Source organism: Pongo abelii, chromosome 8 (genome assembly GCF_028885655.2).
Source record: "Pongo abelii isolate AG06213 chromosome 8, NHGRI_mPonAbe1-v2.0_pri, whole genome shotgun sequence".
Taxonomy (NCBI): Eukaryota; Metazoa; Chordata; class Mammalia; order Primates; family Hominidae; genus Pongo; species Pongo abelii.
The window spans coordinates 121,270,717-121,297,838 of NC_071993.2; the positions used below are offsets into that span (position 1 = coordinate 121,270,717).

A 27,122-nucleotide genomic window follows, 5' to 3' on the forward strand; every position below is an offset into this window, starting at 1 on the left:
CAATAAGAAACTTTCTCAACTTTCTAATACTTGGGTCATATAATCCAAGTGTTAATATCTACAATGTTAACATTTTGTGTGAGTTAGAAGATCCTGCTTCATATTATAAAACTTAGAAATTTACTTACAATATTAACCAAAACGTCCAGTGTTGTCAGAGTAGGGAAACGGCTGCTTTACTGACCACGGGAGTAAAAACTGTACGATCCTCTGGAAGGCATTGGCAGGATTCCTTAAGAACCTCCGGCGTTCATACCTTCTGACTTAGTAATTTTGCTCCTAGTAATTTATCCCAGAGAAATCCGGGAATTGCACAGAGTAGGTTACAAAAATAGTTATTACACTGCTGTTAATAATGGCAAAATAACATAAATAGTCAATAATAGTGGATTGGGTAAATGATCCATAAAATGGATAATGATAGTACTTATTTCGTAGGGTTGTTGGGAGGATTAAATGAAGGTTTAGGACAGGGGCCGGCACTCAGAGTTCTGCATGTTTAGCATCTATTGCACAGTCATTAAGATGATGTTAAATATATGTTATTGATATGAAGAATTGTTCATGATTTAAGTGAAGAAAACAGGTTATAAAAGTGTGTTGTGATGAAGACAATAGATGTCGGAGCCAACTGCTGCTTGCTGTCTGAGACGTTTAGGCAAATTATTTAAACTTTCTGTGCTTCTGTTTCCTCATCTGGAAATTATTCCTACCTTCCTCAAAGAGTTGTTAAGAGAAAAATATAAAGCACTTAACAGTGCTTGGCATTATACCTATAGTAGCGGTTATTATAAAAATTTTATAATAGAATATATAAGAGAATGTGTGTATATGTGCATGTGTGTATTTTGGACATCTGCACATAAAAATTGTGGATGGTTGAATTCCAAAATGTGAACAGTGGTAAAGTCAGGCAGCATAGATGGATTTATTTCTTCTGCTAATCTGTTTCTATTTATTTTATAATATGTTTCAAATTATTTTTTTTAATTATTATTATTTTTTGTGTGTGAGATGGGGTTTCACTCTTGTTGCCCAGGCTGGAGTGCAATGGCGCAATCTTGGCTCACTGCAACCTCTGCCTCCCAGGTTCAAGCGATTCTCCTACCTCAACGGCCTCCTGAGTAGCTGGGATTACAGGCATGTGCCACCATGGCCAACTAATTTTTTATATTTTTAGTAGAGACGGGGTTTCTCCATGTTGGTCAGGCTGGTCTTGAAATCCTGACCTCAGGTGATCCGCCTGCCTCCACCTCCCAAAGTGCTGGGATTACAGGCATGAGCCACTCTGCCCGGCCCAGATTATTGTTCTTAACTACCATATTTTATTCCAATGCTTCTTAAATTATGGCCCCCAAACCAGCAATATCAACATGGGAACTTATTAATAACTGCAGATTCTCAGCCCCCACCCCAGACCCAGACCTACCAAAATTAGAAACTCTGGGTAGGGCCCCACAGTCTCTGTTTTAACAAGTCCTCTAGGTGATTGAGATACATGTTCAAGTTTGAAAATCGCTGCTAAGAAAACAAGGGTGTAAGCCAAAATTATCCAAGAAAAATAATTTTTGCTTACATAATGAAAAACATTTTGAAGTTATTAGAAAACTATCCACAAAGGTGGCAGTATATCAGCTGACATCTTCTACCAGCATAATGGTTAACTCATGATTTTATACATAACAGAACATGATGGTGAATTCTAAAACAGTACTCCTTTTTCTATTGGAAAAGGCCCAGTAAAGATATGTTAGCAGAGAACGTAAGGAAAGATCCTGAGCCCCCTAAAACCCTGTAGTGTATTAGCAAATTTATTATCTCTAAGTCAGGCATGCAGGATGTAGGTGTATAATTGAATATTGGAGATACTCAGGATTGCTGACCTGAAAGTAAACTTGGCAAAGACCTGGTCCTGGGTACTACTAAAGCAAAAATGAAACTTGTTCATAGGATTCCTTTTACTGCTGTCCTTATTTTCCAGATATACAGTCTAGAAACAAACATTGGTCTGAAGAAGCCATAACAAGATTCCAGATGTGTGTTGCTGGGATAAAATTGCAAGCCAGAGTGGTTGAAGTCACTGAAAATGGGATAGGAGTTGAACTCACCGATCTCTCCACTCGTTATCCCAGAATCATTAGTGATGTTCTGATAGATGAACATCTGGTTTTGAAATCTGCTCCACCACATAAAGACTTAGCAAATGACAGACTTGTTACTAAACATGAGCTTCAAGTTCATGTACAGGGACTTCAAGGTAACATTTTAAAACCATTTATTTGTTTAAATTTGTTATTCTTTGCTCTCAGAGACTATGAAAATTTTTCCATCATAAATGACAATTTTCCTGTGGAGATACGCTTCACAGACATAGATTAGTAGGTTAATATTAATTGTATTATTATTAAATTATTGAACAAACATTCATTTCAATGTAATTATCAGATAAACATATATTATACAGAGATATCTCACTTTGAAGCTTGAGTAAATTGTAAGAATTTTATTAAATATTTGACAGAGATGGAAATATACAGAAATATACTACAGGAGTGTAATAGTTGAAGAATTTCATTGTAGACTGAACTTTTTTGTACTGCCCACAAAATCCCTCAAATGGAACAGATTGTTTTGCGAAAAAATACAGATTTTTATTTTGGGGATTTGGAAATGTTGATAATCAATTGATGAACAAATGATTGAATTAAATATGTTACTGAGGAAAACAACGGTAAATTTTTTTTATTCCGTGTGTGACCTGTGTTTTGTATGTTTCCAGCTACCTCTTCAGCTGAGCAATGGAAGACGATTGAATTGCCAGTGAATAAAACTATACAAGCAAATGTATTAGAAATCATAAGCCCAAACTTGTTTTATGCTCTACCAAAAGGGATGCCAGGTAAGAAACCAAAATTTGAGACATATTTATGCTCATCTTTTAAACTGTAAAACGAAAGTGCTGGTCTTGAATTCCTTTGGGAATGAAGGGGAGAAGAGGCTCACTGTTTTAAGGAAGAACTGATCATAACACTTAAGGCAAATTTAGTTATGAAACACTAGTGGGAACATGAAGGGAAGCCCTACTACAGTCAGCACCTACCTGCCCAGTAGCCTGGTCTACAGCTTTTTATAACAAAAGTGTCCTTAATTACTGTATAATTTCTTGTTTAAAAAACACATTATCTATATTGAATCATATTTACTGCTTTAGATATATCAAAAGACTTTGTAATCCATTCATAATCATAGCTTTACTATACCTTAGAGACGTAGAGAAATGTTTCACGCTAGAACGAATCTTGAAGAAAAGTAGCATATAAAAATTTATTTTTAATTTTCCTTTCGTTGTTTCATGGAAGTTGCAATTAAGGAATCTCTTAAATGTATATGACTTTATCCTTGTAGTATCTGAAGATGAGTTAGTGCAAGCTGAGTGCTGTCTTTTTAGAATAATTTGCAGGCACCTTTAAAGCTGAGAAAATGAAACTTTTGTTTCAAATTTTCAAAGTTAGAACTGTGGTAATGCCAATAACTGCTCTTAAATTTCTCTCTCATACTACAAAAGGATCTTTATTCTGTGTACTAAAAAGCAGGATCTTAGGGTTATTTGATCCTGACAACATGTTGTATGATGAATTGGAAATGCTATTGAGGATAATTTTATTAAGTATAACACTCACTGAAAAGTACACTAAACAATTGTAAAAATACAGCTTAATAAGTTTTCACAGAGTGAACAAACCAGTATAACCACCTTGATCGAGCAGTTAATCCACCGGAGGCTTCCTCCCTGCCCCCTCCCAGTATTGATTGCATCCCTTCTGCAAATGGCAACCAATAGTGGGTATATTTATTTTCAAGTATAATGTATATTTTATATACATGTATATATTTTAAATATGTATATTTTAATACACAAAGGGTTTTTGGATTGATTAGACTTGCCATTCTTTTGTATACTGTTAATAGTAGCTTGGAAATTTTCTTCACAAAAGATTGCTTTTATATATTTTAGAAAATCAGGAAAAGCTGTGCATGTTGACAGCTGAATTATTAGAATACTGCAATGCTCCGAAAAGTCGACCACCCTATAGACCAAGAATTGGAGATGCATGCTGTGCCAAATACACAAGTAAGGTTCTTTTAGGGAAGATATTTGAGGAAAAGTATTTAGTCTGTTTTGTTCTACATGATACTATGTAGATTTTGGTATTTTAGCTACATATTTCATTTGGTTTAGGGAGAGAAATTAAGGAAGGCAGTGTTGTGGATTTAATTCATATGTTGGTCATTCAGCTTTTCGATTCTATATAGATTATTTTTAGGCAAGGATATAGGTAGATTTCTACAAATCTGTCAGTACTTACAGATAACCAGCTTGAGATAACCACACTATTCTAGTGGATCAGTCGCATTACATTTATTTATTGAGGGGTTGCAAAGAATTCATAGGGTTCCATATGTGAATGTACTAAAAGAAGGATGAAATGCCTCAGGGAGTCAGGCTTATTGATGGGGGTATACTTTGATCATTCTCCGTTTTAATATCTCATTTTAACAAATTTCCTATGCTAATAACACTTGGATTTGCTTCTGGGATCAAGGTTAAGTGGGAGTGGAGCCAGGTTACAGTGCTGCTTCATGGTCCACAGTCAGGTCCAATTGGCAGGCCTGTTACTGGGGGCATGGATAAGCATGGCTCCTGCCAGTCCCTGGGCAGAGGTGGCTAGTGGCAGGATGGCAGCCACGTGGGGCTAGAGCTGAGTTCACCTGGGGACAGGGCTGCTTTCAGTCAGTAGCTGGGAACAAGGTCTTGAAAGTCTGCCACTGGGGCACGGGCCTGCCTTCTCAAAGAGCCTTCCTCAATCTTGGGCTCCAGTGGCGTTTCAAAACCCCCCATCTGGATCCCAAACCTCTCACAAAGGCATTTTTGTGGTTAGATGGGCACCAAATTGTTTTTGTTGGGGAGCACAAGTTGGGAACCTTCAAACTTCATGGTCTTGCAGATATTGCACACTAGTTTTGTTTTTCTTTTGTATGAGAACTGGATCTACACTTGCCCTTTCTTCCCAGGATAAATCACAATTTTTGGTTCTATAAGTATTCTGCCTTACTTCATTAGGACTGCATAAGCACTGTTCACAGCTGAGCTGTGTAGTGTATTACAATTACCTTCTCTTTTGCCACTTTTGTTGTTGTTAGTGTTCTATAGACGGTCACTAATTATTTCCAGTGCTTTGCATTAGTGCAAATTCCCTCAAAGAACACAACATGTACTTTCTCAACTATTACCGTATTGGAGGCATCTTCAGCCTTCAGTCTGCTCCTGTACAGGCTGCTTGTCCCCCAGACCTGAGCTGATATCCTGGATCTTTCCTCACCATGCTGAGATCGTTTCAGCCCTGACCCTGTTGTTTCCTGGACAGCATTTCTGCCCCCCACACTGTGTTAGCTAGATTTCTTCTTCCTTCGTCCCACCTTGTTTTTTGGATCCCCGACTTCCCTTTTGATTTACTCCAGTATTTGGGTGGATCCTGTCCTCCAGAAGCTGAGAAAAGGTGCATGTAAGACAAATTTTCTGTTATCTCCCATGTTTGAAAAAGTCTTTCGCCTAATAGTTAATTGATAGGTTGCCTGGATATAGAATTCTAGATTGGAAATGGTTTTTCACTTAAAATTTTGAGGCACTGCTTTTATTGTGTTTTAGCTATTGGTGTTTCTGGTCAAAAGATTAATGTTATTCCAGATTCCACAAACTTTGTATGTTTTTTCCACCTTTCTGGAACTGTTAGTATTCTCCTCACCTGTTTTGAAATTTATGATGTTATCTTAGTATGGTGTTTCTTTTTCTACCATTTTGCTGGGCACTCAGTGGGTGGACCCCTTAAGTCTAGAAATTCATGAGCTTCAGTTTGAGAAACTTTCCTGAATTAATGCTTTTAGTTGCTTTTGTTTTCTGTTCTGTTAGGAGCTTCAAGTCTTCTAATGCTGAATTTGAACTCTTCTGCTAAATGTCCTCTTCTCTCTTTCATCTTTTTTATTCTTAAAGAGATTTCCTCGATTTCACCTTCCAACTTTTTAAATTTAGGTTTTCATTTCTATCACATTTTTAATTTCAATAGCTTTTTTTCTTTGTTTTGTTTTTCATGTATATGTGTTTTAATACTACCCTGTTTTTTCAAGAGTGGAATGTCATTTCTCCAAGGATATTACTGTCAGTCTTCTAATGTTCATTGTCATCTTCCTCCTTGGTTTCCTGCCTTGGTTTCCCTAAGGTCCTGTTTTGTTTTGGTCTCCTCTGTGATGTTAGAGGCTTTCCGCAAATCTCTGGTGATCCTATGCTGTTCCTGTATTTAAGATGGGGCACTGAGAAGTTACTGGGAAGTTGCTTTGAGAGTGGGCAGGGGCTTTTCCACTGGTGGCCTTCACTGTGGGTGATCTGGCTCTGCCATCTCACTGCAGACTCCCAGTGTCGCCATCCTGATGGGCTGTCACATGGACTGGTGGCCTCCTGCCTGGAGTGCACAGCTTGCCTGCCAGTGTTAAACTCTCCCTGGTCTACTCTGTCTCACGTTCTCCAGTCCATGGCCTCTGTGGTTCATTCTCTCAGGAGAGGAAACCTCCAGTCTTCTGCCCTCAAGTAGCAACATTATTAAAACATGGGAACATAAAGCTCACCATTCTCTTTAGCAGCTTTAAAAATAGGTGTTATATGCAAATGAGTGTATGAACCAAAGCCTGTTCAGATGTCTTTGCAAGTAACTGTGCTTCCTTGGCCAATCTTCATTTCCAGCTCCATCTTAACTCCTACTTTTGAATGAGCAGCACCAATCATTGAGACTTAGGGGTTGGGGATTTGTGATGCAAGCTGGGATGCTTCTTGGCTTCCCCACTGCCAACTTTGGTTGAGCTACCATGGCTCTACTAAATCATTTTCATTCAGGCATCTGCTTTCCAGCTTCCAATATTCTGTTGTCTTTTCTCTTGTTCTCTATTCTACGCATTTAAAAAAAAAAAAAAAAATCTGGCCGGGCGCGGTGGCTCACGCCTGTAATCCCAGCATTTTTGGAGGCTGAGGCAGTAGGATAGCTTGAATTCAGGAGTTCAAGACCAGCCTTGGCAGCATGGCAAGACTATCTCTACCAAGAATAAAAAATTAGCTGGGCATGGTGGTGTATACCTGTATTCCCAGCTACTCGAGAAGCTGAGGTGAGAGGATCACTTGAGTCTGGGAGGTGGAGGTTGCAGTGAGTCAAGATTGTGCCACTGCACTCCAGCCTGGGCTGCAGAGCCAGACCCTGTCTCAAAAAAAAAAAAAAAAAATTCTGTTACATTTTTCATACGAATGTAAAGATAAATGCTTGTATTTAATTTGAACTGTAACCAGAAATTTTGGCATGGATTTTTAAGTGATGTAAATATAACTATGAATAACCATCTTAAAGTAAGAGGAATCACTGACTGTAAGTTCTTACCTGAGATTTCATTCTGTTTTCAGGTGATGATTTTTGGTATCGTGCAGTCGTTCTGGGGACATCAGACACTGATGTGGAAGTGCTCTATGCAGACTATGGAAACATTGAAACCCTGCCTCTTTGCAGAGTGCAACCAATCACCTCTAGCCACCTGGCGCTTCCTTTCCAAATTATTAGATGTTCACTTGAAGGTAGACAGCTGTCACTTTCCAATTTAGGTTTCTGGGTATTTTTTTTTCCTCTTAATGTTTCATAGCTCTTAGTCTGAATCAAATGGATATTTCCAGTAACTGCCTTAATGTTTTTAAATATTAAGGGTTTTCAAATAAGTTTCATATTCTTTATTCTTTATCGAATTCTTACAAAAACTATACTCAGTCAGTCTTTGTTTTATAGATTAGTTTCAGAGGGCCAGGATTCAGAGATTTGGTTTTGCCCCTGGTGGCTAAGCTAGTAAGTGGCAGGGCCAGGATGTGAAACAGGGTGTCCGGTGTCTGTGAACCAGGGTGTCTGACCTCTCATTTGGGGTCTTTCTGCTTCATCACATCTCTCTTTAGGGACTAAAGGCATTCACATGACACCATTTTTGGCTACCTTATGAATGATAAATCTGCATATATTCAACTCCTTAGTTGGAATTTGAATAAAGTGAACAAAAATACTTAAAGTAGCTTTTTACTGTCGCTCCTGATGTCCTTATGCAGAGGACTTGCAGATAATACCATACTGATTGCTTCATGGTCCTCTTAGGTTTTGACTCAGAGTTGGAAAATTATCTTTGTTTCTTCTGTTGGAATATATGAAGGACAGATGTGTCCGTTTTGTGCCCTCTAGTCCAAGATTAGTGCTTGATGCCTTGTTAGGTGATCAATCAATATGTATTGAATAAATTTGTCTTTTGTAATGCAATAGCAGTAGTACATCAAAACACACCTAAATCCAGCTGAAGTCCAGTAAGCCTTTTGCTTATTATTCTTAGATAATTTATCTAAATTCTATCTTTTTAAAAGGGACTAAAAGACTATAATATCCATTTTTTCCAGGATTAATGGAATTGAATGGAAGCTCTTCTCAATTAATAATAATGCTATTAAAAAATTTCATGTTGAATCAGAATGTAATGCTTTCTGTGAAAGGAATTACAAAGAATGTCCATACAGTGTCAGTTGAGAAATGTTCTGAGAATGGGACTGTCGATGTAGCTGATAAGCTGGTGACATTTGGTCTGGCAAAAAACATCACACCTCAGAGGCAGAGTGCTTTAAATACAGGTATTCTTTTCAGGTGTTATTAATAACAGATGTTAAGTGTGAAGAATAACAGATAATCAATTTAGTTGACTTGGCCTTTCCTCACTCCCCGTGCCATACTCTCTTCTCCTCCTCCACAAATCCGGTGGCAGGGTTCTGATTCCTGTGGCTGCCTGGGAGGGCCGCCTTGAAGGAGGCAGTCCTCTGAGTCCAGACAGTCCTTAGATCAGACTTGTCAGCACTGCTGTGGGAATTGACACCAAGAGCTTTGGAAATGCCAGGCATTCTGTGTGCTCCTTATTTCCAATTTACTTTCTATCCTGATCAAAATGAGAAGTCATATTTTTGAGATTCCATCTTCCTGGTACTTCATAAGATGTATATTTGACAGACCTGGCCTCAATCAAAAAGAGAGATGATTGACAGCCAAAACCTTGGAGACATGGGTTGTTAACGTGGTCAAATCCAGACCACGGTAGTAGATAATCTCCAAGCCCAAATGGATCCATCCAGGTCTTTGTAGTCAGAACCCATGCGCAAGGGGGAGAGCTGTCTGTGTATGTTTACACTCCCAAGTTTTTCTTCTTTACATTATATGTTATCTAATGGCTTATTTTTCTTGTGCTTTTAGAAAAGATGTATAGGATGAATTGCTGCTGCACAGAGTTACAGAAACAAGTAGGTAAAATTTCCTTTAAGTGAAATTATACTCCTAACGTTTTTAGAAATTAAATCATATGGTTTCTTTTTCACCCACAGGTTGAAAAACATGAACATATTCTTCTCTTCCTCTTAAACAATTCAACCAATCAAAATAAATTTATTGAAATGAAAAAACTGTTAAAAAGTTAAGTAAGTTAAATTTTATGTTTTTGCCTCTTCTGTGATCACCAATAGGACATCTTCAGGCATATTGTCAGGATGGAGCTAACGGAGTGAAACCTATTGTAAGTCTGTATTTTTGTGATTTAATGACCCGAGGTTTGGTCATAATGTTTCTGCTGTTTTTGTAGGTTTATCTGATCGTTTTCCTTTGCCACTGCTAACGGAACTGAACCCCCAGGGGTATTCCAGTTGTAATAGCCTTTCCTTACTGTTGTTTGGTTTTGTGAATGCCTATGTTATTGATATGTGGAGGGACTTGTAAAACTTGTGACATAAAGCTTAGCCTCAGATTTTTTGTCTAGATCTGAAATTAACTCAGATCTCACTTATGCACATTGCCGTAAATATGTTTAGCACTTTTTGCGAGGGGTATCTAAAGGGCCAAGAACGGAAAGTGGGCTGCACTGAGGGTATTTTTCATTTAAAAACAAAACATACTCCCTACTTTTGGCTGTGGTGATTCTGGTGTCTAAAGAACATACTGGTGAGTTTTAAACCAGTGTTCTTCCCCACCCCACCCCCATTTTTTAAATGTCTGGGATCCTTTGTTGTAAGATGGCTCTCAGAAATAAATTTTTGATTAAAAGCCAATTAGAACTTCTGATCAGGGCTGGAGGTGGTGGCTCACGCCTGTAATTCTAGCACTTTGGGAGGCTGAGGCGGGCAGATCACCTGAGCCCAGGAGTTCGAAGTCAGCCTGGCCAAGATGGTGAAACACTGCCTCTACTTAAAATACAAAATTAGCTGGGCACGGTGGTGCATACCTGTTATCCCAGCTACTTGGGAGGCTGAGACAGAAGAATTGCTTGAATCCAGGAGGCGGAGGTTGCAGTGAGCCAAGACTGTGCTATTTTACTCCAGCCTGGGCGACAGAGTGAGACTTTGTCTTATAAAAACAACAACAACAACAAAAAACAACTTCTAATCTCAGAATAAAGTTGTCTCTCCTCACCACTTTGAGTTGTTATAGTTCCAGCCAAAAGCAAAGGAACTTTGATTTACTTAATATGTGCACTTTTATTGGTTAACAAGTTTATATTAGACTGTTTGGAAATAGTTCAAGAGCTGGCCGTATTACTCTTCATGAATCGTTTATGGGTGTAGTAACTCTCAAGTAGGAACCAACTGCCAACTGTGTTAAAACATATCTTTCATGTGGTAATAGACTGTTTCTTTGTTTTTTAAGAAAGGTCAACTGAATTATAAGCTAAATGTAATTAATGCAAGATCAACTATCTTGATTCTCATATTTCCTTTTACAAATTTTGGGTTATTACAACTTTCAGTCCTTTCTAATATATTGTCTTAATACTGACTGTTTTGTGTGTTTGAGCTTAAAATCTTTTTTTTTGGAGATGGAGTCTTGCTCTGTCACCCAGGCTGGAGTGCAATGGCGTGATCTCGGCTCACTGCAACCTCTGCCTCCCAGGTTCACCCAATTCTCCCACGTCAGCCTCCCGAGTAGCTGGGACTATAGGCGCACACTGCCATGCCCGGCTAATCTTAAACTTAATGGTGATTTTAATTTCATAGATCAAGGAACATGCAATGACATGGATTTCTGGAATTTAGTCCTAGTACCAAGTCACCATATATATATATATATATATATATATATATATATATATATTTTTTTTTTTTTTTTTTTTTTTTTTTTTTTTTGAGACAGAGTCTTGATCTGTTGCCCAGGCTGGAGTGCAGTGGTGCTATCTCGGCTCACTGCAACCTCCGTCTCCTGGGTTCATGCCATTCTCCTGCCTCAGCCTCCCAAGTAGCTGGGACTACAGGTGCCCGCCACCACACCCAGCTAATTTTTTTGTATTTTTAGTAGAGACATGGTTTCACCGTGTTAGCCAGGATGGTCTCGATCTCCTGACCTTGTGATCTGCCCTCCTCGGCCTCCCAAAGTGCTGGGATTACAGGCGTGAGCCACCACGCCCAGCCACCAAGTCATTACATTTTTAACCAAGTTGGTTGGCCTGTATGTTCTTCTTATCTGTGTAATAGGCCTTTTTCCTAAGGATATTGAGAGTGCTTACACATAAAACTTAAAGTGAAATTTCATTGTTTCTTGATAGATTTAAGACAGGGCTTAGTAGCTTTCTAAAGAAAACTTGCTTTAAAGCATAGTAGTTGAACTGGATTTTCCCTTACTGTGGGAATGAATAGATATTTTATTTACATTTGATTACAGTGTAATACCTTGTGTTTGGGTAGTGCATATTTACAAAGCATTTTTACATCTACTCACATACTTCTTCACAATACCCTTGAAAAGAAAGTAGGACCCATTTTACAGTTAAGGAAGCTGAGGCTCAGAGAGGGTTACATGACTGTCCAAAATCACACATAGGCTGAAACACTAGGTCTTACGACTCAAAACAGTTGTCTCAACTTCCCTTAGCTGCTACATGTACAGTATCCTTTTAGATCAGATCAGTTACAAAGGGCATGAAACTAGAGGGTTACATTATTAGGAAAAAATGATGTACATGGTTGCTTAAGCATTACTTCATTGTGGTGAAAATAGAGCTGAATATTTACTCTTTTAAATTATTCTTTGAGATAGAATGGGTGTAAAAATGTATTTTGGCTGGGCATGGTGGCTCAGGCCTGTAATCCCAGCACTTCGGGAGGCTGAGGTGGGCAGATCACATGAGGCCCAGGAGTTTGAGACCATCCTGGCAAACATGGTGAAACTTTGTCTCTACCAAAAAAAATATAGAATTAGCCAGGCAAGGTGGTGTGCACCTGTAGTCCTAGCTACTGGGGAGGCTGAGGCAGGGGAATTGCTTGAACCCAGGAGTCGAAGGTTGCAGTGAGCTGAGGTGGCACCACTGCACTCCAGCTTGGGCAACAGAGTGAGACCCTGTCTCAAAAAAATAAAAGACAAACACATGTATTTCATCATCTCTGGAGAAATTTAATTGTTAGCTATTTAATTGTAAAATTGCTAAAACAAGTGCTGTGGTGATATGAACATAAAACCCTCTAATCTGTTGCTCAAGTGATGTTTCAACACACAAGTTAATGTCAGATATCTTTTATATATAAGGAGAGTGCAAACAACTATACATTATATTTGTGAAGGGGAGTGTAAACAGCTATACTTAGCATATATTATGCTATGTTATGGTGGTCATTAATTTTCTTAACTGACAGGTCTGACTTAAATGCGTAATTTCAGTTAAAAGTGAATATTTTGTTTGCTTGTATTTGAAATTAAAAGCCATAGCAATTGAGTTTTTGTATAAGGCATAACGATAGTTGATTTTTTTCTTTTTCAAAAACAGCCTCTCTCGGAGGTAAACCCTTATGAGACAGGAAACAGCAAAGGCTAGCTTTAGGAGAGGAAGGACAGCACCTGGTGTTTTTATTTATGGGCACCTTTTCTTTGTCCACTTTCTCTGTAATGACCTTCTGTCCTCTGTTTTTGCCTGCCTGCCATTCTCCTGTTAGGTTGGTGGTTTTTATTTTCCTCTAAATTCCTTCCACCAAATAAGTATTAGTAAAAAATTCATACCAAATCAATGAGAATACTGGCAAGGAATACATAGGGGCTTTCTGCTATATGTGTAACTTTTTACTACTTAAAGGTACTGAAGGAAGGCCAGGTGCAGTGGCTCACACTCAGCCCTTTGGGAGGCTGAGGTGGGAGGATCCTTTGAGGCCAGGAGTTCAAGGTTACAGTGAGCTATGATAGTGCCACTGCACTCCAGCCTGGGTGACAGATTTTGTCTTTAAAAACAAAAAACAAAAAAAAACAAAAAAAACTAGTGGATATGAGTTTTATTTTCTGTCCATTTGAAATATTTTGTAATATTCCCTGCATTCTCTGTCATCTGCCTCTTCCACATAATGTCCTTTGCTTTCGTGTTTCTTTGTTACCTTCTTTTTCTGTTCACTCAGAGGTCATCAGTTTCTTTCTCTCCGTCCTTAATTGGATTATTTTTCTTTTGGCCTTTGGTCACAGAGTCTGACCTCTGGACCACTCTAACTGGAGAAGGAACTTTATGTTCCCTCTCCTGCTGGGTCCACAACCGTAGAAATCTGTAGCTAGATTTTTGTTGTAGATAGAATTTACTGTTTCTGAAACCCAAATACAGTTATCAGTTTAAGGTTTTAAAAAAAAAAAAAAAGAATATATTTTTCCTGAAGCATATAAAATAATCTCAAATTCTCCTAAACCACACATATGCAGAATTATGGGCCAGCTGACTTTCCTGCCAACCCCAAAGTTTGAATTTTTTTCATGATTTAACTGTCAGACTATGAAACCTAAGATGTTTCTCACCAACTCATAGCAGATACTTAAAAGACCTTTTTTTTTTTTTTTTTTTTTTTTTTTGCTTTTACTGGCAATGTATGTTGTCTAATCTGTTAAATGGGATATTTCCTCATGTAAAAAGTTGTTAAAACACTGATGTGCTTCTGTTAGATAAAAGTTCACGCTGCTTTGCCCAATAAAATTATTTCACTTCCCAACCAGCTTTCTCTTGTTTTCTTATTGCAGGCATTTTTGCCAATTTCCTTTTCTTTCTTGTACATACTGGGAGAATTAGAGGTTTAATGTGTTCATACTGTCTGGTTTATTGTAACCACAGAGGAAATACAAGAATATGCGATCACACAATTGCCATTTTATTAAGGAAAATTAGGGAAACAAGGAACACAGAAAAATCAGGAGTCATTGTTCGTCTTCAAATTGTAACATTTTATCCTATGGTACTGGACATTTGAATACGAACTGTTTTAATTAAATGGAATTTAATATTATTTGCTGATTCAGCTAATTTGCCTTGTTCTCCAAAAGAGACTAGTATCTATAGCACTAGCCTCACAAATAGAGATATGGGTTAAATGTCTCTTGGATTAATTAGACATACTGGATCATCAGGTCTTCCTTCTGAGTAGATTTAACATGTTTCCGATTTTAATTAATGTGCCAGCCGCATGTGTCATTCGTTCAATGAATATTTGAGCTCCAGCTATGAGTCTGACATTGAGGTATGTGCCAGATTTTTTATTAGGGCCAGCATAGCTCTATCATACCAGTTGATGTGTTCTTCACATCCCCTCAAAATATCTGGTTTGGTCATAAATACAGTACAGCTTCAGTCTTCAGATCCCCTCGGAATATCTGGTTTGGTCATAAGTACCACAGAGCTGAGACCATATATCTGAACGAATGATTTAGTCTTGGGTGGAGGCCTTGTAAATATTAAGATAAATCTTACCCAGTTTGCCAGGGAGATTTCTATCATAAGAACAATGAACTGGGGGTTGACAAGGGGAAAAGGAGCATATTTGATATGCTTCTTGTTTTGCTAAAATTCTTTTGCTGCAGCAGCTAGAAATGTAAAAGTCTCAAAATTGTGAATGAGGATTAATTACTATTCTGAAATTGATCTCTCTTGCTATGTAATAACAGCTCCGGAAACCAACACGTGAATATCCTCACCAGCGGGACCCTAAGCTGCCAAATTCCCAGAGAGAAATTAAGTCATTGTGAGGCTCACTGCTGAGAGGCTGTCAGCCATGAGCAATAGATCATTAGTGTTACTAATAGGCTCCTCACCAACACAGCTGCCTGGATTTGGCAAGTCGAGCTCTTCTGGGATCAGCCAAAGAGGACACTTGGGCTCCTCACCATGTAGGTGGTTTTGTGGCCCGACTTGCATCCAAACAGCTCTTAATACACGCAAAATTGTCGGAGTGTTTTTTGCTTTTTCCAGATAAAGGGAGTTGGAGGGTAACCTGTGGTTCTAAGCATGCAGTTAAGAAAGCATGGTAGAATGGTTTTGCTTGCCGGAATTAAGGTGGTGAAGTTCTGTTAGAAGTAAGGTTACTGCCCAGTCGCACAGGGTGAGAACTGCAGATGGCACACCCAGAGAACCAACCATTAACGTTCTGGTTTTTCCCTGATCTACGCGCTGCAGTCTGATTTTCCTAGGAAAGTTCTTGCATTTTGGCTATAGTTTCAGGTAACCTAAAACTGGCTTCATTTAAGGTGTTAGCTAGCTGCTGAGCCTTAGCCATTTTTTCCATGCTTGCTTGCTTCCCTTAACACCCCGAGGAGATGCCATTTTTAACACCTTGTGGTGTTAACCTTTTGATGAAGAGGCCCCTATCTCCTGTGATGAGAACCTTCCAGGAAGTGAGACAGACTCTGATGCTTATTATAAGGCAGGAGCCTACTCTGCCTCCAGAGTACACCCAGATGCCTCTCTCAATGTGTTCCATGAATACTTACGTTAAGGCAGACATGTGACGACTAAAATTCATGATACTGGGAATTTGGAGAGGAGATGGAAATAACATGGAAGTATTAGCAGTTTGAGGTAGAGCACTTAGAAAGTTTCATATGTTGGCTGAGTGATTATTACACAAGCCTGTGCCTTTGTTCCATGTTTACTTGATTCAGCCAGAAAGCACATTTCCCAAAAGCAAATCCAATACAACTTTGTGCATAATTCTCACTGTCTTAAGTAGGAGCTGGGATGGATGCATTAACCCTTAGAACAATTGCTGCCTATTCCATACCTAAGTGGCTTTGGCTTGGAGATGGCAGTATTTCTGCTCCTCATGTCCTGTGTCTCTCTCTGCCCCCAACTGTGTTCTCCTTGTTCTTGGCTCCACAGTTAAGAGACTACAGACCAAATTAAGCTTTGGCTTAATTTGCTACTTGTTGAGCACTTCTGAGTCAGGCTCTTTGTTTCCTCGGGGATGGTTTCTTTGCTGTTTAGTAGGTACTGTTTCCTGTTCTTTTATTTCTCAATAAGAGGGCTCTGGTTAGTGGCTACTATGTGGCTTCTGGAAAATATACAACTCTTGCAGCTCTATTAAGCATCCTCCTTTTTGTCTGTTCCTTTCATGTGTGCTTTACCTTTCATCATTTGAGGGACTGCATCAAAATTTTAGATGGGATTCTAGAGTTAGGAACTGTTGTACCCATCACCCTTTATAGGTCAGGAAAGTGAGCAATCTAAAGTATCTTTTCTGTGTTACAAAGCCAATAGGCAGGAGCCCCCTAATCTCTGAAGCCACGGTCACTCTACTACAATGGGTGCCTCTGGATGATGCATGCCACCGAGTACGGATGTCTCCATTTATCCCTGAATGAAATTCAGTCACCTCTGTGTTTAAACTGTCTCAGTTTACACTAAGACTCTGTGTTTACACCTCTTGTGTTTACAACTGAGACACACAGGACAGGGCAACTTGAGAATTAACATCATAGAAGGTGTCAACTGAAGAATGAGAAAGTTCATGAATTTGGAAAGGAGAGCTTTATTTTTCATAAAGGGTGGCCCCTGGCAGGGTAGCCATTGCTACAGTCTGGGAAGTGTAGCCTCCACCCAGAAACACACTTCCAGGTTGGGAAAAATAAGAGGAATTTATGTGGAGTGGAGTGGCCAAATACACAGTAGACTATAGGAGGAGTCATGAATATTTATGAAAGATGTACATGTGCAATTAAGCTTCATGCCTCTTGATGGGTTACATGTACAAAAAATGGTATTAGCACGATTCTGGGGTGGAGTTTTTGGCCCTCTTGGGTCAAAAGGTGAAGCAGAGGACACAACCCTCATGGTGCATCTTCTATAGACTAGCCAAAACCACTCCGTGGTCCATTGTCTCTTAGGAAGGAATGCTGGTTGCTTGGTTTGTTGAAACCTTAAAAGGAAGGGGCAGCATCAAGTGGTTGGTTCATATCAATAGTAGAGGCCAGGCGCAGTGGCTCACACCTGCAGTCCCAGCACTGGGAGGATGCCTTGAGTTTGAGGAGTTCAAGACCAGCTTGGGCAACAGAGCAACACCTCATCTCTACCCAGAACAAAAAAACCACCAGTGCAATGGTACGTGGCTGTAATCCCAGCTACTTTGGAGTCTGAGGTAGGAGGACTGCTTGAGCCCAGGAGGTCAAGGCTGTGGTGAGCTATGATTGTGCCACTGTACTTCAGCCTGGGGGATACAGTGAGACCCTCAAAGATAGTAGGGGTGGGGCAAGTCTTTCCCAAAGGGCTGGTTTCTGTTTAACCCTTAAGAAAGAAGGCTGGGTACTGTGGCTCATGCCTGTAACACCAGCACTTTGGGAGGGTGAGGTGGACAGATTGCTTGAGCCCAGGAGCTCAAGACCAGCCTGGGCAACACAAGGAAACCTCACCTCTACCCAAAAAAAAAAAAAAAAACCCTGGTGTGGTGGCACGTACCTGTAGTTCTAACTACTTGGGAGGCTGGGATGGGAGGATTAATTGAGCCCAGGAGGTCGAGGCAGGTCTTGGCTGCAGTGAGCCAAGGTCACACCACTGTACTCCAGGCTGGGCAACAGAGCAAGACCCTTTCTCAAAAAAAACAACCTAATGGCTGACAGTGAAGGAGCAGGTATAACAAGCTGTGTCCCACCTCCCAGTCATATCTGGGAACTCCGCTTTTAAGATTTCTCTGGATAATTTAAGGTCATGAGTTCAAGACCAGCCTGGCCAACATGGTGAAACCCCATCTCTACTAAAAATATGAAAATTAGCCGGGCCTGGTGGTGGGTGCCTGTAATCCTAGTCACTTGGGAGGCTGAGGCATGAGAATCGTTTGAACCTGGGAGGCGGAGTTTGCAGTAAGCTGAGATCTAGCCACTGCACTCCAGCCTGGGCAGTAAAGCGAGACTCAGTCTCAAAAATATTTCTCTGGGGTCCCCTTGGACAAGAAGGGGTCCTTTCAGTCAGTGGAGGACATGGGATTTTATTTCTGAGGGCATTTACTGTGTGCAAGTTACCAGGCATTGGGTTGCAAAGATGACTAAGGCAAGCTCCTGGGAAGCAAGAAGCTTACATGCCTCTTAGAATGATGGTAATTCATAATAACTTTATTTTTTAAATCCTTGTAAATTCACAAAGGAAGGGATGTCATGGATGACAAAAGTAGCTACCCAGCTTTCTGCATAAAAAGCCTCCACCCCTGCTGGTCACCCACTCAGCACTCACCAGGGCCTGCACCACCTGCCTTCCCTCCTGACCGAGTGCACACCCGGGACAGACTGATTATACATTGATGTGAAGAAGTCTGAAGCAACGGGTATCTTCACTGTATTTATACTTTCAGTTCTTCATAATCATGGAACGAAAATGTGAAATACCCCCCCCCCCAATTAAAGACATGCCAAATACTTCAGGAACAACCAGGATTGAAATTTGGCTTCTCCAAGGTAAGTCTGATAAGGCCAAAGTATGCTGGTACCTGTTAAACAGCATAAAGGGTACAGGGAGAGGGTTGTCAAAGGTAGAATTTCCACTTTCTTGAGGACCTGGGGTCTGCCCTTGTTGGACATCTCTGGAGCAGCACAGGCCACTCACCCCATGTGACTATACAAAACTTAAAAATGCGGCGAATCCAAATTGAGAGATGCTTCTGAGTATAGAATACAACAGGATTGGCCAGGCGTGGTGGCTCACGCCTATGATCCCAGCATTTTGGGAGGCTGAGGCGGGTGGATTACGTGAGGTCAGGAGTTTGAGACCAGCCTGGCCAACATGGCAAAATCATGTCTTTACTAAAAATACAAAAATTAGCCGGGCATGGTGGTGTGCACCTGTAATCCCAGCTACTGGGGAGGCTGAGGCAGAAGAACCACTTGAACCTGGGAGGCAGAGGTTGCAGTGAACCAAGATCATGCCATAGCACTCCAGCCTGGGCAACAGAGTGAGGCTCTGTCTCAAAAAAAAAAAAAAAAAAAAAACAGGACTTTAAAGACAGTATAAAACATCTTTATTGATTACATGTTGAGATAATGTTCCGGATGTTTAGGTTAATACTGAAATCCAGCTTGCCGTTTCTTTTCACTTTTTATTAAACGTGACCACTAGATCATTTAAAATTACACATGTGGCTTGCTCAGTATTTCTCTGGGGCAATGCTGATCTAGAGGCAGAGACCATCCCTCCCCAGCAGTTAGACCTCAAGACTAACTGCTGTCCCCTGCGGGGATGATGTGGTAGTACATTATGTCTGCTGCTCTGGTGTGGCCCTGTTTTTATTTTTGGGTGCTCAGTAAATGTTACTGGGAGAAATGAATTACAGGAAAAATGAGTCCTTCCCTAGCCTCCTTCAATGAGGTTTGCAACATTAAAGTCACCATGGGCCACTTTCACTGGAAGCTGTCAGTGTTGGGAGGTTTGGAAATTAACTGAGAACTACAGACAGGAAAGGTGTAAAGCAAATTATTTTCCTATCAAATTGACATTTACAAGAATAATGGGAAGGAGCATGGAAAAGAGGAAGCAGGTCAACCTTCCTTGAGGACAATTTGATAATATGTATCAAAAGTCTTAAGTTGTATAAAACCTGTATCCTAGAAATTCACCTTTTCGTAGTTTATTCTAAGGAATTAATTGGACAAAAGCACAAAGACATCTAATTGTATTATTAAAATTGAAAGTTTAATATTCAACAATAGCAGGTAGGTTAAGTACATTAAGACATTATATAATGGCTCAAAACATTAGACATTCAAAAAAGGAAGTGGAAAACCTGAGTAATGTACAGCTTGTATGGAATGAACTAAAAATATATAAATTTTTGCCTAGGTAGAATGACATTGGAAGAACATACACCACAATGTTAACAGTGATTATCTGTGGGTGTTGGAAAATGATTGATTTATCAACTTTTTTTCTGTTATTTCTTTTCTTTCTTCTTTTTCTTTTTTTGCAATGAACAGGCATGCTCTGGCAGTTTTTAAATGAAGTATGGAAATTATGGATTGTGCAGTCATAATCAACGTTCATTGAGAGCTTACTTTATATAAAGCATCATGCTCGGCATTGTGCTTTGTGGCATTTGATTTTTTAAAAATCAAACGCCCTCCAAACTTAAGCAAGGATGATGGCCAAAAAGTCCGCTTATTACCCAACTGCAATAATAGGAGAGACAGGTAATTAAAAGGCAATTGCCATGACAAATAGAAAAGATGCCAAAGTCAACATTTTTTCAAGGAGCTATAAAGCTCGCGGAGGAGTCAGCTGATGGCACAGTGTTCGCTGCTGCACGGCTCAGAGGCTGGGTGACCCGCGTAGAAGTAAGTACTTTTTTATTTGCAGACCTTGGCCGATGCCGCGTTAAAAAACGCGAGGGGCGCTATGCACCTCCCTGGCGGTAGTTCCTCCGACCTCAGCTGGGTCGGGTCGTGCCGCCCTCTCCCAGGAGAGACAAACAGGTGTCCCACGTGGCAGCCGCGCCCCGGGCGCCCCTCCTGTGATCCCGTAGCGCCCCCTGGTCCAAGCCGCGCCCGCGCCTGTGAGTAGAGCCGCCCGGACACCGAGCGCTGGTCTCCGCGCTCCTCCCGGTGAGTCCCAGCCCCGAGTTGGCTCTGGCGCCCGGGTACCCTCCAGTGCCGGCTGCCGATGACTGATTCACGCTCCCAGGACTGGGGCCCCCTCTGCCCAGCCACCCCTACCCGGAGCACCCAGGCTGCGTGGCCCCGCCGAGGGTGCGGGCTTTGTTCGCATTGTCTGCGCGCACCTGAGCGCGGCCTTCCCGGGACGGCGGCGTCGGGGGAAGAGCGCACCTGGCGCGCGCCTCCCTGGTAGCCACTCGCGGTCCGCCCCGGGCGAGCTGGCGGGGTTTTGGGAAGGGTGCGGTCAGCAGGTAAGTGAGTAGGGGCTCGAGGTACAGGGGTGGAGGAGGGCATGTATTAAACCCAAGCTGCCCTCCTGGCACAGTAGCGGGGCCTCCTTCCCTGGCGGCCGCGGAAAGGGACTCGCCCTTTGAATAAAGCCTTTGGTGACATGCTCGTCTCCACCCCACACTCCACTACAGGACATATACAGGTGTTAAGGGGACTTGGGGCAGTTTTCCCAGGCAGAACGAGTGCCCCCAGCGAAGTGTCTGCAAACAGAACCTGAGGGGCCGGCTGCCCCGAGAGAGTCCTCGCGCTTGGGCAGTGGGAAGTCCAGGGGTTTGTCGTTCTGGTGACTCCCGCCACCTGGCTCAGCCCTGCTTCCTGCATGTCTCCTTCCCTTCCAGTAAGGCTAACAAAACTTTCCCTAGCTAAGCCGACCTTTCCCTCCCTCCCGCCTTGGGCCCTTGGCCACCCGCTGGGACGGTGAATGGGAGAGTCTCAGAATTGAACCTTGAAAACTTGCTGGGAGCACCGGACAGAGGAGAAGGGAGGAGGGCACCTTGCTGCTTGTGATTGTGGATCAAGGGCTCCAGCTGAGAGGGGCCTTGCGATGGGGACCCCATGCCATGTGTTTGATGTCTTGGAGATTGGAATGATTAGAACGTGTACATTTTTCAAATTATAAGCTGCTTTAAGTAAAACCCCAGAACCTCTAAGTGTTTTATAAATTCAGTCCCAAAAATTCAGTCTCTTTTGCTGTCAAGGTGACACTATATTAAGAAATGTCGATTTATTGAAGAGTCAGAAAAGAGAAGTGAAGAGGTCAGAAAGGTACCACTAGAGTTGGCAAAAGACACAGGCATGAATCTGTAAATGCTGCTGGCTTTCAGCAGGCTGAAGCCATCCTCTCTCGTGACTGATGGGGGTTCAGAGCTCCTCAGGCCTTACTCTTCTTTTGTAGAAATCCAGCCCAGAGCCATCTCCTAGTAGTATAAGAATTTCTCAGACTAGGTCCCCAGGCAAATCCCAGGTTGGAGAAGAGGATTGCTTTCCTCATCATCTCTGTCTGGCTGAAAACCATCAGTGTATTTTCATTAAATCTGGGTTTTGATCTACCGTACAGAGATTACAGCCACTATTTCCCCTCTCTTCAATAGGCACAAGCCCCTGGGATATCCGAATCATAGTCAGAAGCCCATGTTTTCACAGATGAGGAAACTGAGACCCAGTTTTAGAGTGTTAGGTTCAAAGCAAAATTGAGCAGAAGGTACAGATTTCCCATATATCTCCTGTCCCCACCTATGCACAGACTCCCCCTTTATCAGCATCCCCCACTGCAGTGGTACATTTGTTCCAACTGATGAACCGACAGTGGCACTGCATTATGACCCAAAGTTCACAGTTTGCACTGGGGTTTGTTCCTGTTGTACAGTCTATGGCTTTGGACAAATGTAAAATGACATAAATCTGCCATTATAGTATCAAACAGCATAGTTTCACTACCCTAAAAATCCTCTGTGCATCCCCCCCTCCCTACAACACATGGTAATCACTGATCTTTCTACTGTATCAATAGTTTTACCTTTTCCAGAATGTCTTATGATTGGAATCATGTAGTACGTAGACTTCTCAGATTGGTGTCTTTTGCTCAGTAATATACATTGACATTTCCCCTCCTGGCTTTTTAATGAGCATCATAAACAACAGAATAGCTATTTGGCAGTGATGGCATCATAAGCTCCTGGTGAAAAGGCGTTTTTGTTAATAACTCCCCTGATGTGTGTGCATCTTACAAAGCATTGTCTTTGCATCCTCAGTACCTGGAAGGGTACTGGGCACAGGGCAGATGCTTCATAATTTTTACTGGATAAATGAAATTTCATATAATTATAGCAATGAGAGGGTCAGCAACACTACGAGGTTGTTTTAGAACAGTGGTCCTCAAACTTTTGCAGTGCACATATCAGTAAATGAAAACCTCGTTTAATTGGGAGGCCTGCAATAGAATTGCTCATTTTTAATTTTATCCAATAAGGCTATTTTAAAACAAATACCACCCCCCGTCATCAAGGAGGCTATTGGAAGTCTCTTGGTGATCGTGTGTGTGCATTCCCCACAAAATGTTTCTGTATAACCCCAAGGCAGCACCCTGGGACAGCTGAATACATTTGAAGTCCCTTCCTTTGTGTGCCCTTTCATCTTCTAAACAGCTCTGGACTGCTTAATTTTCCTCTTCCACCCACCACATGACCTGCTGACTTTCCTTGAATGTGATTACTACCCTCAGTCTTCCCCTTCCTTTCCTGATCATGAGTCTCTTCTCTTGAACTAGATCCCTGCTCTCAAATTAGGAAACTTTGCCCTTGCCCTGGGAGCCTTCGCATCGTGGTTTCATGGGATCCTGGCGACAACCTTTCCGGGGAAATAGGATGGATGGTGTTACCTCCGTTTTAGAGAGAAGGAAATTGAGAGACTGAAGTGGAGGAATTTACCCAGGAGGCTCATGCTCAGGTGTCCTGCCATCAGATGGTTGCTGTTTCCAGAGCATCTGTGTACCACATGCCTCCTAGTACCAGGTGCATCTGCATGCCGATGCCTCTGTGTACCGCAGTGCCTCTGTGTACCAGTGCTTCTGCATACCGCAGTGCCTCTGTGTACCAGTGCTTCTGCGTACCGCAGTGCCTCTGTGTACCAGTGCTTCTGTGTACCACGTGCCTCTGTGTACCACGTGCCTCTGTGTACCAGTGCTTCTGCGTACCGCAGTGCCTCTGTGTACCAGTGCATCTGTGTACCAGTGCATCTGTGTACCACGTGCCTCTGTGTACCAGTGCTTCTGCGTACTGCAGTGCCTCTGTGTACCAGTGCATCTGTGTACCGCGTGCCTCTGTGTACCAGTGCTTCTGCGTACCGCAGTGCCTCTGTGTACCAGTGCTTCTGCGTACCGCAGTGCCTCTGTGTACCAGTGCATCTGTGTACCACGTGCCTCTGTGTACCAGTGCTTCTGCGTACCGCAGTGCCTCTGTGTACCAGTGCGTCTGTGTACCGCGTGCCTCTGTGTACCACGTGCCTCTGTGTACCGCGTGCCTCTGTGTACCACGTGCCTCTGTGTACCGCATGCCTCTGTGTACCGCGTGCCTCTGTGTACCACGTGCCTCTGTGTACCAGTGCTTCTGCATACCACAGTGCCTCTGTGTACCAGTTCTTCTGTGTACCGCGTGCCTCTGTGTACCACATGCCTCTGTGTACCAGTGCTTCTGCGTACTGCAGTGCCTCTGTGTACCAGTGCTTCTGCGTACTGCAGTGCCTCTGTGTACCAGTGCATCTGTGTACTGCGTGCCTCTGTGTACCAGTGCTTCTGTGTACTGCAGTGCCTCTGTGTACCAGTGCTTCTGTGTACCGCGTGCCTCTGTGTACCACGTGCCTCTGTGTACCAGTGCATCTGTGTACCACGTGCCTCTGTGTACCAGTGCTTCTGGGTACCGCAGTGCCTCTGTGTACCAGTGCATCTGTGTACCACGTGCCTCTGTGTACCAGTGCTTCTGTGTACCGCAGTGCCTCTGTGTACCAGTGCTTCTGTGTACCACGTGCCTCTGTGTACCACGTGCCTCTGTGTACCGCGTGCCTCTGTGTACCACGTGCCTCTGTGTACCAGTGCATCTGTGTACCACGTGCTTCTGTGTACCAGTGCTTCTGCGTACCGCAGTGCCTCTGTGTACCAGTGCTTCTGTGTACCGTGTGCCTCTGTGTACCACGTGCCTCTGTGTACCGCGTGCCTCTGTGTACCACGTGCCTTTGTGTACCAGTGCATCTGTGTACCACATGCCTCTGTGTACCAGTGCTTCTGCGTACCTCAGTGCCTCTGTGTACCAGTGCTTCTGTGTACCACGTACCTCTGTGTACCGCGTGCCTCTGTGTACCACATGCCTCTGTGTACCAGTGCATCTGTGTACCGCGTGCCTCTGTGTACCACGTGCCTCTGCATACCGCAGTGCCTCTGTGTACCAGTAAATCTGTGTATCGGTGCCTCTGCATACCAGTGCATCTGTGTACTGTTTGCCTCTGTGTACCGCATGTCTCTGTGTACTACGTGCCTCTGTGTACCAGTGCATCTGTGTACCACGTGCCTGTGGTCATAGCTGAGAAATCCTGGGCTGGACTCTAAGCTTGGGTTTTTCTTGCTCTGTGGCCTTGGGTCTCATCTTCTCCAAGACCATTAGGTTATGGGTGTTGTTACATGAAATGAATATATTAAATGTAATAATAAACTTTTAACATCATTCATTTAGAAAGCATTTTACTATTTAGCAGAGACTTTTCTACACTGTCTCACTGGATCTTTACAACACTGGGGGAGTTTATGGAACTGGGATTCTCCCCATTTGGCAGATGAGGAACTAAGGCAGGGGAGGTTGTTGCTTGTAGTCACCCAGCTGCTAGGAGCAGAGCTAGGTTGGAATCCTGTCTCTGGACTTTGGGTCCTGTGTGTGTTCTCCCACACCTCAGGGCTAATCCCAGTGTCCCATACAGTGAAATCGGGTTGTATACAATTTAAAGCATTTTCAAATATCATCCATCAAAACAAATATGAACTCTCTTCTAGCTAAAAATGTGTCTGCAGATGCAGAGTGTGGGAGGGCTTGTGATCTATGACCATCTTCCCAGCTTTTCTCCCTAACCCTCCAGGGAGTTCACAAATGGCATGTTGCTCGTTCCTTGATGCTGACTTTTGGTTGTCAGGCCACTGGGTTCTGAAAATTTACTAATTCTTTTAGGGTGAGCATGACTTTCCCCAAGCAGCTTTTTAAATGCTCTCTCTGCCATATCAAACTAGAAATGTGTCATCTACATCCATTGACACTCTGAGCCTGAGCCAAATATTTTGCCAAAGGTTACAAGGAAGATGATTGTTCCAGCAAAGACTTCCCCACCGGAGATTTTTACCTCTGATTTTAGTCTTCCCATTCAGATGTGTACTGTTCTTGTAAAGGGCTCAGATTTCCATCCTGCTGATTCAGAGGAGGCTGCCAAGGGCTAATCTATTTGGGGATGGAATTGCATTTTGTAAGGAGGTAGAAATGGTTTCCTCTTTTTCCCTACACTCATTTCATTTCTGATGGTGGAGAAGGCAGACATTATCCTGCAAAACTGCCTTCAGCTATTCCCAATCCGGCTCTTCTTTTTTAAAAAAGTAGCTGTGTATTGGCTTTTATTTCTTCCTGTGTCACGGGAAATGTAATTCCTGGGTAGTGCACAGTGGAAATTTTTGTGGCATCCTGCAGCAGACTTCACATGCCTGCTGTCCCAAGTGCAGCTGGTGCTGCGTGGAACCAGGATCCGAAGGCCACACTGTAATGAGGAGATCGGGGGCTTGGGGAGCATCTACATCCATGGATGAGAACTCCAGAAGCCAGGAATAACACGTGGGATTAGCATGAGTAATGGAACAGAAGGGAACAAGGTGATGAGTGAGGTGTAATGGAAAAGGCTTGGCGAGGCGTACCTGAGAATGGGTGGTCTGTTCCAGCCCCTGGCTTGCAGATCACTCCCAACTACTTTGTAGGAAGCCAGAGGGCCCTGGTAAATCTCATCTTGTGCCCAATGGAGTGTGGGAGCTGCTGGCAGGTATTAGCTGGAGGAGAAATTGCCAATGTGCAGGATTCAGGGTGGCAGATTTTTAAAATTATGCTTCTGTGCTTCTGAACTGCCTCTAGTTCATAGCCTGTTTTCTGGAACCTGGACTTCTGCCAGAGTGTCACCTCTTACCGGCCCCAACACCTCTCCCTTGTTGAACGTTCTGTGGCAGCTTCCCCCAGAACCGGGAAGGTGACGCTAGGAGGCCAGAATGGAATCTGATCCACTGATTAGCTGTGTAAGCTGGGGCGGAACACTTCGCTTCTC

The 27,122-nt window shown here is 42.4% G+C and overlaps 2 protein-coding genes across 4 annotated transcripts in view; both read left to right on the forward strand.

Moving 5' to 3' along the window:
* Positions 1–11,141, forward strand: part of TDRD1 (tudor domain containing 1) — a 50,704-nt gene extending 39,563 nt beyond the window's left edge. For all 3 annotated transcript variants that reach the window (XM_054522905.2, XM_054522904.2, XM_054522902.2), the window contains 7 exons: positions 1,982–2,257; positions 2,780–2,899; positions 4,016–4,132; positions 7,499–7,666; positions 8,519–8,746; positions 9,357–9,403; positions 9,485–11,141. In XM_054522905.2, the coding sequence (XP_054378880.2) occupies positions 1,982–2,257; positions 2,780–2,899; positions 4,016–4,132; positions 7,499–7,666; positions 8,519–8,746; positions 9,357–9,403; positions 9,485–9,577 (1,049 nt within the window). In that variant the 3' untranslated portion in view covers positions 9,578–11,141. The remainder of the gene's footprint in view (positions 1–1,981; positions 2,258–2,779; positions 2,900–4,015; positions 4,133–7,498; positions 7,667–8,518; positions 8,747–9,356; positions 9,404–9,484) is intronic.
* Positions 11,142–20,633: 9,492 nt separating this feature from the next.
* Positions 20,634–27,122, forward strand: part of VWA2 (von Willebrand factor A domain containing 2) — a 59,359-nt gene continuing 52,870 nt past the window's right edge. Inside the window, exon 1 of the mRNA XM_024254030.3 lies at positions 20,634–20,948. The gene's annotated coding sequence lies outside the window, so the exon portion shown is untranslated. The remainder of the gene's footprint in view (positions 20,949–27,122) is intronic.